This window comes from Halichondria panicea, chromosome 1 (assembly GCF_963675165.1).
Source record: "Halichondria panicea chromosome 1, odHalPani1.1, whole genome shotgun sequence".
Classification (NCBI taxonomy): Eukaryota; Metazoa; Porifera; class Demospongiae; order Suberitida; family Halichondriidae; genus Halichondria; species Halichondria panicea.
In genome coordinates this window covers 4035782-4046978 of record NC_087377.1, presented here as the reverse complement: position 1 = coordinate 4046978, position 11197 = coordinate 4035782, and the positions used below count along the sequence as shown (strand labels likewise).

The window sequence follows — 11197 nt, the reverse complement described above, 5'->3', positions numbered from 1 at the left end:
CAAGCACAGACACAGACAGCAAGCAAGCATACTGGATGCACTGGATCTACTGTCTATCCCTGCTTGCTATAGCAACTAAACTTCGGCCGGTGGTTCAGCTGCAACCAAAAGTCTTTGTTAGAGCGAAGAACCTGATGAAGCCTATAATACTGTTACAGCCCTTAGTTAGTGAAACTGCTGGTAAAAGGATATACATCTATAATCATAATGGGTCATATTCAATATGACTTATACGTACTATAGACGTGTATAATTATATTATACACACAACCGTTAGACATTGTGTAGAAAACAAAAGCAATTTGTAAACATTGTGCATAATATTACAAGGGAGCCTAAACTCTGTTACAGTTCACTAGAGTTGTCCTTGAAGCTAGTGTTGCCCGTATCTTGATGGCCTGAGGGAAGTTCCTCTTGACAGCAATGTGCAGTGGAGTGCATCTCCCTTGTACTTGAGGTTGAGATCAGAGCTACATGTAGAAAGACTGAAAATGTGTGAGTGTGTGTGTGTGAGCAATGGTACAAGCAGGCTGATTTTTATATTAACTAAGCCCTCATGCATGTATATGGCAATTCAATTACCTGGTCTCAGGTAAAAGTAGAAAAGGGTGCCTCTTTAGGGGCACAAGACTGAAGTGTGCATTGTAGCTTGCCAAGAATATGACAAACTATATAATATGAACTTTAATTTGCATCAGGACAGCAGCTCAGGCACTAAAAAGCATGCATGCATGCACAATGGAATACAATTATCACAGTCTATTAGAAGTAGATATACATAATTATTATTATATATCGAAGAGTCTCATTGGGGTCACGTGATATGTCCAGGCCAAATGCACTAGCACTTGTAGTGATTCGTGCACGCATGTCGGACCTCCTCTGAGTGGAACCATGCATAGATTGAAGAGTTAGAGGGATAGGAAACGGAGTAGTGCACGTGATGATTTTACCTGCAGTGGAGCCTCGAAAACTAGGCCCGCGTTTCGAGAGATCATAAAATTGGTTTGGACAGTCCAATTAAGAGATACGTTTTCTTGAAACTACACACATTATTATTATAAGAATGATATGAAATAACTAAATAACTAATTAGTTATACAACACCGTATGACACATAACAATTGACACTAAGATAGTTACAATGCACACTTAGAAGTTTGTTATAATTGCTACGATAATTATTCACTGACTACACTCTGAAGATTCAAAATGAGAATACACAAAGTCCACTCCGAACTGTTCCCCCACGATATAGTCTTTGTAGCGTCCCTGGATAACCGGATCATTTGGTGACTCTACCTCAAGTATCCCTCCACCCTGTCTGTTACCCCCGTACAAACAGTACTCCTTCCCTCGTCTGTCCCACGTTGGAGAGTGAAGAAAGGTCACAAAACGACGAAGGGACGTGTTTGGATAGTTGACAGTCAGGATGTAGGTATCGTCTCGTGTGCTGCCATCAGAGAGAGAGCCCAAATAGCGCTCGATGGTGATGGGAACATTCCAAAACTGACCTGTAGAAAAGTAGACAGAAAAAATAAAAAACAATAGCATCGAAATACTAAATTAATTCATCGTGTACAGTGGAACCAGTAATCAACTGCAATCTAAAGGCTTAAATGAACAGCTGGTTTGTACAAAATAACTCCTCAACAAAGTAATAGTTACCATGCAAAACTTTGTTCTCTAAAGGTACATTTGTAAATATTCCACCGTTATCATACGTGATTGAGTGTTATAGAATTGCAAAGAAGCTATGGACGCTCTTTATTCACCGCTTACCCAGCAAGCCATGAGCTGATTCTCTGATATTAAGTCCACGAGCAATCACAAAGTGAATCATACTAACACCGACCACGATATCAGGCTCTCCCAGTTCAGGGTAGCCCCTCAACTCTGTCTGCTCACAAAACACCCACATCACCAAATCAAGGTCTTGGCAATTAGGAGCAGAAATTCGAACACGATTTCGATACAGTCTCACAGATATTCCAGCACTTGTGTAAGTCTCATCGAGCACAGATCCATCGACTGTTGCCTGGCAATTTTCGACACTGACTGCAATATTTCGGCAGATCCCGTCAAGACCAGCTGCTCGCACTGTTACCTCATCAATAATATTGGCGGGTAGTTGTGGATCTGCTCGCTGGTAATGTGCATTCACGCTAATACAAGAGTCAGATACGAGATTGAAGTATTCGTCAGATCGACCGTGAATTTCAAAGCAAAGGTTAATAACTTCATTTTCTCCGAGATTGATATTGCTCTGTAGTGCACTAGTGTTGGTGAGGTAGAGTGGTACAGTCATCAGTGGATCTCCAATCACAGAATCATTGACTCGACGAACATTTGTACCTGAGGAGAAAGAGGAAATCAATCTATCAATTGTTAGTTGATAATAAAGCCAGTGTTGCAGGTACAGTTATTATCACCAATAGTGTTAGTGCAGTAAGCATTGACATCACAGCCACTAGTACCAACTGCACACTCATCTATATCTGAATTCAGTTGTGCAAAAATCTATGAAAAGCACAACACACAATGTCATGTTACATACCAGTACAGGTTTTATTTCTCTGTTTCTCATAGCCATCATTGCAAACACATCTGTAACGTCCATTCACACTTATACACTGGGCATTTGGATCGCAAATATCCAAGTTTGGCACACATTCGTCAACACCTGCATGAAAAGAAAGCACGGCATAATTAATTATCACTGCATGAGAATGAATACTGTCACTTACTTTGTGGAGATGGTATACATGCTTGCAGGATAACCGTATGAACTGTTCTCTGCAGTATCAAATCCGTACGCTGATATTCCTATTCTACCTCTGGGATCTTGATGCCATATAATGTGATAATGATCTTGTCTCATTAAAACAGGCCTCGAAATGTGCCCACAAATTTCACCACTATGACACCGTACAGTTGTCCAGTCCAACACTGCATCTCCGTCAACAAGAATCCCTCCAGGAAAAAAATGCTCGGGTGTCACATAGATATTCACGAAATTAAAAGGAGAAAGATTTGGAACGTCAAACCCTGTGAAAAATTCACCATATTGTTCAACAGCTGGAATGGTCATCATGTAAGAATCACCCACACTAACTCGAGCAAACTGAATTATATACACTGGGTTCGTAGCTTCTACTACACAAAACCTGTCCCTAACACCCCCAGGCTGCTCATCAAGTTTTACATCTCTCCACTGACCAAGACGAGAAAATAGAATTACTACACGAGGAATGCTACTCCCTGCACATGCAATTGTGACTGTAGTAGGAAATTTTGACGCCAAAATTCGTAGACTCTCTCCATTTTTCAGTCCAAGAAATGATGCCACTAGGAATCTTCTACCCCATAGGTGAGTGGGCAACAACTGTTCGCTGAGGTAGTCACAAGATTGAACATTAACAAAACCAATATCAAAACAGTTCTTAGAACTGATAACTGAAAGAGGTTTGTCACTTGAAACTCTAATTGATGTGAGAGAAGCGATATTACTAATTTGATGTGTTTGAAGGCGATCCAGCGAGATGGATGAAGATCCAAGGTTAACAATAGTATTGTCCTCAGTGGCAACAAGGTGTAGCAAGCTGGAGTAGTTATATGGTATAGAGTAATACTCATACTTTTTCACATCATCCATAGGCCTCACGCTTATTGCTAAAAAAGAATCTATTGAGTAATATAAAAAGCCGTAATCCAGCCAGCTTTGAACAGAAATTTTTCCATTTGCTTTTGCTTTTATGTGAATGCCTGTCCCTATATGGGAACTCGGAATGACAATGTATCTGTTATATGTGTACTCAACATTAGAAATACTGTCAAATTGATTTCCAAGAACAATAAAAGGAACACGCTGACCATTTGTTGTAACAATAAGATATTGTGATGTATAAACACTTAAGGAAGGTAATCCAATAATAAATTCGTTAGACAAACTTTCAACAATGCCCTCCGCACCTGACGGCAAAACATATATTAAGAGAAAGTTGACCCACATTATCTTACCTTGAATGCAAGCCGGTGGGATTCCTGACCAGGTGAGATCAGCCGTACACTCTCTGAACCGTGATCTATCAGGAACCAACCCAACATCACACGAGTATATGGCAATGGAGCCAGGGAGAATCAGTCCATCAGTGAGCAACTGTTCAACTTGTCCGTTGGTAGGGTCCGGTAAGACTGGACACTCATCCTTAACTGCAAGTAAGTATGCGATAATGATGCCATGCAGTCATGTGACTAACCACTTCCATCAAAGAATGCTATCTCTGCTTGACATCGATCAAGGGTCACTCGACGATTATCTGATACAATCGCAGCTTGTATGGTCTCAATACGACCATTTGTTGAGAACAGGAGGTGTATACTTGGAACAGTGGCAATTACGCATCTACGAGTAATTGCAATATCAATGGTCAGCTCCACGGTTTGATCTGTACGTTAGGGTTAGGGTTAGGGTTAGGGTTAAGATTAGTACATAAATTATTTGATACTATACTTTTTAGAACGCACGTTGGGTAATTTGAAGGCTTATAGTGATTGTTTCATCCAGGCTGCCTTTAGTAACAAGACATATTTCCACAGATTCTTCAGGTTGAGTAATAGAATAGAATGCCTCTTCAATTGATATTGTCACTGGATCCACTGCATGCGTAATAAGATAGTAGTCGATAACAATCATAAAAATGCAGGTCAATTTTTCACCTACCCTTCACATTTATAATAAAAACGTTTGTTTGTAGTGAGGAGAACGGCCCAACTCCACTCCGGTGTATGGCGTGGACAATGAACTTTTCTACTCCTTCTTGCAAGTTATCGTGGTAAGTGTTGATAATCGTGCATGCTCGATTAGTGTCAGGTGGGAATATGACATTACTTTCGCTATACACTGCTTCATAATCCAAATCAGCTGTATGGAAGAACAAAACCTTATATAATGATAAATTTTAGTTGTGATATATACCTGTAGTGGATGAAGTATCACAGTCATATGAAGTGTAGAAACGCACAATGAAATCGTAGATCCTATCTAGATTGGTGGTATTGACCAGACATACTTTCACACTATCTCCTTCTCGTACAGTGTAGCTTGGGTACTCAAATTCAACTATAAAAGCTGAAAACAGTGTTAAAAAGGATACCAAATTAAACACGCATTACCAGTTAGTACATGTACCGTGTAATTTATCGGATTTCGAATGTGAGCATGGGCATGCAATTTCCCTGCGATTTGCTTGTACTGTACTATACGTAGTGTCCTTCGCATACAATACGAGAGCACATGGCCCGTGCATAAAGTACTGAACGGTGACAACTCACGATCATCATCACTAATGAATGCACTTTGACTGTATGTTGTTTGTGGGTATATCCCAATTCCATTGCCACTTGTTGAAGCTGTTATAAGGAAATGTTCTTGATGTTCAGCAATGTTATCATCAATTAATGGAACAGAAAATGGAATCCTAACTCCTCCTGTGGATCCATTAGGAAAGGTGAGAAATAACTGTGTCTCGTGATAGTCAACGTTGCCTGTGAACGACGGTAAAATAATGTTTCTATAAGATACTCCAACAAGCAAATTATACTTATACCTATAGCAGATCCAGAACTGGTCGATACGTAGACAAGGAGATCCTCTGTCAGGGTACCAACTCCACTGGCCAATTGTACATACGTAGTTATTGAGCCAGAACCCTCACTAACACTTCGATATGGAAGCAAAAATAGGTTCTCTATACGCATTAAAATAGATTAAAAATTAGTAATAATATCCACCAAACTTACCTGCCTTCACTGAGCACTCATTAATTGTAATCGTAGTACTATTCCCTCCAATAGCGAATGGCCAATCACCAGCTGAAGCTTCCAGGAGAATAGTTTTCCTACCTTCAGAAACACTGTCGAGTACAGCCCTGATAGTCACTCCTCTACTTGTTCCTCCACCAGAAAATTGCTCAAATACAAGCTGACTTGTTGATAATGTGAAGTCATTACCAACTGTAAAAAGAGTAATTTCAATCAGAAAAAAGTAAATTTGTTACCTGTAGCAGTTCCACCAATTACCCTAACGTCCATGAGCACTCTTCTATCAAGGACTCCAGTTGTCTCAAGCGTCACACTAACTGTTCTTCCCTGGTTTTCGCACACAGAGCTTTGAAATCTGAAATCAGCCTCTGCATATGATTTGCAAAGATTAACTCGTACCAAAGAATTACAAGTAAATGTAGCCTCCTCTACGTACTTCTATCAGTCTGTTAATGTTTACTTAACAGGTGTGCATGCATGCATGGTTGTACAATGTTCATACTATTAATATTGTAAATGCTATATTCCTCAATTGACATAATTATACCTACCAACACATTCACCCGTTTCAAAATTTCTAGAGTCTCTTGCAAACCCTGGACGACACAGTCCACAAGTTGCTTCTCTAGCGGTGGACTTACACTCCCTTGTGTGAAAACATCCTCCATAGTAGGGAAACAGACACTTGTCTATAATTATAGGCAATAAGTATGAAGCTACTACACATAAACGAGACTGGAGCAAAATTACTGTATAAGTTGGATGGTATACCTCCACATAAAACCTAATGTCACGGTCGTGTCCGTAAGTAAGATTACCACACTAAGCCTATTCTCACAACCTATTATCTATTATTCAAATTGACAACACACAATGAAATTATATAGCATCAAAAAATGGGATTAAGTCATTACTTTTTAATTTCAGCAGCAAAATAACACACTTCAGCAAAAATGTGGTTTCAACATTGATATGATTATAAAAATGTGGGCATGTTCTGAGCTACTGCGCATGTGCAACTCAATGAATATCATTCACAGTACTTAGTCCAAAGAGACTGCCTATTATCCCTTTCCAGGTCGTTCGCAACCGTGGGGAAAAGGGTTATCACTTTAGTTTATGGTCAGCCGGCCCAACCTATGGCCCAACCTATGGCCCAACCCACAAACTGAGCTTGATTTGATTGCCCCCCCCCCCCCAATGAACACTTGGCTTAGAAGATGGGCGTGGGTCAATGGTTGTGCACACACACACTCACCAGTCGATTATACCTCACTGCTGCCTCGATGGAAGTATGTGTCACCTTTAACAGCTATAGCTGGTCTAAACCTTCAATTTGACCGGTAAAGGGATACAGTAGGACACACAAAAGATGAGTTGTGTCTGGAGAAAGTATAACTTAGCATCTTTAAAGGTGGTGTAGATACGAGCAGTAGCAACAGATAATGGCTGAACAGGAGAATAAAAAACAGTACAAAGTCAATAGTGCTTCCAGAGCCAATCCGCAAGTCAGCAGGATAAATGCATTCATGACACTCTCCAATCTACCACGCAATCCAGTATCGATTGATCAATATTGACAAGTTGATAGCATGCTCCTTGACAACAATTTGACCGGTAAAAGAAACGAGTGTTGCAAGCGTGCGCTTGCTAATGCCTCTCACCATTTTTTTTGCTTTCGCTCAAAAGAATTAGTGTTATAGAAGAGGTAAATAATTTGCAATGTGCTTTGATTGTTTCACAAGAAAGGGGTATCCACAGTTAATAGTGCATACTGATCGTCTTAAATGACCTGTAGCCAAACAGTGGGAGCAAACCGTTGTCAAAGGCATAGTCAGTAGTCTGTGATCATGCATGAGATAAGTATTAAAGACAGAATTCAATCACACAACTTAGAAAGTATAGTATCTATAACAAGTAGTCTAAAAGAGTTTAATCACAGAAAGTAGTATCTAACAAGCAGTCTAAAAAGAGTTATTGGTTTGTGGCTTTACCAGGACCTCAACAAAGAAAAAAATTGATTCTGCCAGGATCTGGGGTTCAAAATCGATTCTCTTACACATGGTATTAATTGCGCATTACATCCAGGAATAAGTGCTAGTGCATTTGGCCTGGATATTAGGCCCTGGAAAATTATGCTCTTTTTCTGCCTATTATGCTTTTGAGCACTGCCCCAAATTCAGCCTATTATGCTTGTGGAAAGAACCCATTATGCCCCACATTGACGTCCTTTTTTCAGCAGTATAGTAGTAAAAAATAATTATCTCTTGTATTGCACATTTATAACATAACTGAAAATTCAACATAAATCTTCTAGATGTAAAGAAGCATTTAAAAGACGTTCAGCAACAGCAGAGGACCGTTGCATTTGCACCAAGCTGACCAAATTCACCTATTATTATGCCCCAATTATGCCAGCATAATGACCTAACCTATTATGCCCCAAATTATGCCGGCATAATTTACCAGGGCCTACTGGATATATCACTTGACCGCAATGATATTAATGCACTGAACTTGTAGTGATTCGTGCACGCATGTCGGACCTCCTCTGAGCTTTACCGTATCCCTCGTGCGGCTATGCCTCGAGGCATAATAATTATTGTGCTGGCACTGCGAAGTAAATGCAAGCCATGCATGGCTAGGCCTGTGCCAAATATTCTGGAGTAATTATGCCTCGAGGCGTAGCCGCACGAGGGATAGTAAAGCTGACTGTGTGCATGTGTATGTGTGTGTGTGTCTGTTTCAGCTGTAACTGCTCAACGGTTGCAATGTGACGAAAACTAACAGCTTCTATAGGCTTCTAGCCACGTTCTCTTGGATTTTGATTTGTGGATATTAGCAAACTAAAGCTTTTTTCTCGAGTCATGGCTGTTTGACTCACATTGAAGGCTATTGCAGTCTCTTCAGAATCTTTCATAGCATCATCTGTTCGCACAAAGTTTCTATTCAACTTATGAGTTAGCCTTGCACTAAAGCGCTAGCTTTTTGTTAGCTACAAGAGTCAGAAAGAGCTGCTAAAGAAGCTAGTAGCCATTTTTGTTTATAATACAGGGTTTTGCAGAATCTTTGCAATATCCACAAAAAAGCGTTTTGCGTTGAGCGTTCCTTATAAGCATAATAAGGTTATCTGTGGTCAACCATAAAGTTGTAGATCTTAGTCAGCATGTCAACAATGCACTATTCTGCAAACAGTTGATGGATCAACTTGAAGATTCTCAGCAACACTTTGATAAGACAGTCCAAGCAGCTCTGTCTGATGTACTATTCTCCATCTTATATCCCAAATAATGCTTTGGTCAGCTTTTTTCACAAGAAAAACCAATTTGTTTTTGAATTTTGCAGACATGGCATTTCACCACAATGTGTTTATGAGACCACAATGTGTAATGATTAGATATCCATATAAGGAACGCTCTACACCCTCTATTTCAAAGATTCTGCAAAACCCTGTAGTGGCTGATACTTTATATAAGACTCACAAAAGATGCTGAGTTAGCATAATAGCTTACTTGCACAGAGAGGGTGTGTCTCATCATCTCCACCCTCACAGTTGGCCGTGCCATCACACAGTTGTACCAGGTCCAGTATAGTACCATTAGAACACAGAAATCCAGGCTCCACTTTACCATCGTCAGTAGCCTTGCGACCAGTGAGACTACCATCACCTGCAACAATTAAGTAATGATTGTAGCAATGTCACATATGTAGAATTATGTCAACACAATCAATGTAGACTTTATAACTGGCCTGAGGCCATGTACATAATTACACATTCAAATCTCACAATCTAATCCAGTTCCAGTGATTACATCTTCATCAGATCCATCAGCACAAAGTGTTTTACTGTTGCAGAGTTCACTTCTGGGGAAGCTACAGCGCCTCTTTTCATTTATTTCCTCACACGATAAGTTATCCGAAAAATCCTCTTGACAAAAAGCTATTGGAGCTTGGCCCACACAAAGAGCGAACACAGACAGTAAGCAAGCAGACACGATTACACTGCAATGCTGTCTATCCATGCTGGCTAGTCGGAGATGTCTACAACCAAAAGCAAATCGTACACTTTTTAGAGCGAAGAGATGAGAGATTGTGAAAAGTGACCAGTTGAACAGCTATACAGTTAAAACAGTGTCTATAGTTAGTGGCCTGATACACTACATGGCTAGCTGCACACCACTTCCTTATATGGACATTAACTGTTACCACAGGTAAAAGGTACAAACCTCGATCAGACTCATTGATTTAATTATGAATCGTTAAAGACTTAAATGTGTACAGTGATTTTCCATACCTTTGCAGAGCACTGTACTGCAACCATGGATTTAATTTTTGGGGAATAGCAGCCTTTCGGCAGCATGCATGAATGTGATATTAAATTCGTGGGTATAAAAATGTTCGCGGTACATGCTTAATCAGCGAAACCCACGAACATTTTTATACCCTCGAAATATACACGCTATACGGTATGAATTTCTGTAAAGGCATGTACAAGACAAAATATATAGTCTCAGTTCTCAACTGGACACACTTGAGCTTAGCACTTGTCCTTGAAGCTATAGTGTTGGCACCATTCGGCAACCAATATCTTGATGTTGACGCGTGAGGGAAGCCTCTTGACAGCAATGCCGTGCAGTTGAGTGCATTTGTCCTTGAGGTTGAGATCACAGCTAAAGCTGTATAAACAACATAAGCAACAGCAAGCAGGCTAAATAATTATAACAACATCTAGACCCATGCATGCAAGGTATAGATTATTAAGCCGTCTTGTATGGCATTATGGTATCAGGTAATTATGCCTCGGTGCGCATGCGCAAGCGAGGTACGGTAGTGTGTTTGTCTGTGTGTGTGTGTGTGTGTGTGTGTGTGTGTGTAGACTATTTCAGCTGCTCAAGGATCAATGAAGTGCAAGTAAGAGTTTCTATAGGCTTCTAGTCATGTTTTCTTGGCTTGCTATTTGTGGATTTGCAAAATAAAGCTTCGTTTTCGAGTTATGCCTAGTTTTGCTTACTTGGAATGCCATTGCAGCCTTTTCAGAAGAGCACGTAGCCAAACTTGTTCATCCAGTGTTGCTTCTCTACTTAGTAGTTAGCTCTGCACTAGAACGCTAGCTATTGGTAGCTGCAAGAGAGAGCTGCAAGGTTCTGCTGACTTGCAGCCATTAATCTTAGATTTGAACTTTTGGCATCGATCGTTTTTAACAACAATCATGGTCGATCATTAGACACTATTTGAGTTTCCCCGAGATTGCATGCAGGCAAAATTAACATCATGATAATTATAATCAATGTGTGTATAAAAGCTAGCTATTAGTAGTTTTATGTTATGTAGCTTTGGCACCTCTACCGAGGCATCAGCACCCGCGATGCTTTCA

The 11197-nt window shown here is 40.1% G+C and overlaps 1 protein-coding gene and 1 pseudogene across 1 annotated transcript in view; both read right to left on the bottom strand.

Annotated features, from left to right (window-relative positions):
- Positions 1-1024: 1024 nt before the first annotated feature.
- Positions 1025-10179, bottom strand: LOC135337400 (uncharacterized; annotated as a pseudogene).
- A 142-nt stretch (positions 10180-10321) lies between these two features.
- Positions 10322-11197, bottom strand: part of LOC135334732 (uncharacterized) — a 40347-nt gene continuing 39471 nt past the window's right edge. Inside the window, exon 34 of the mRNA XM_064530031.1 lies at positions 10322-10367. Within this exon, the coding sequence (XP_064386101.1) occupies positions 10341-10367 (27 nt within the window). The 3' untranslated portion in view covers positions 10322-10340. The remainder of the gene's footprint in view (positions 10368-11197) is intronic.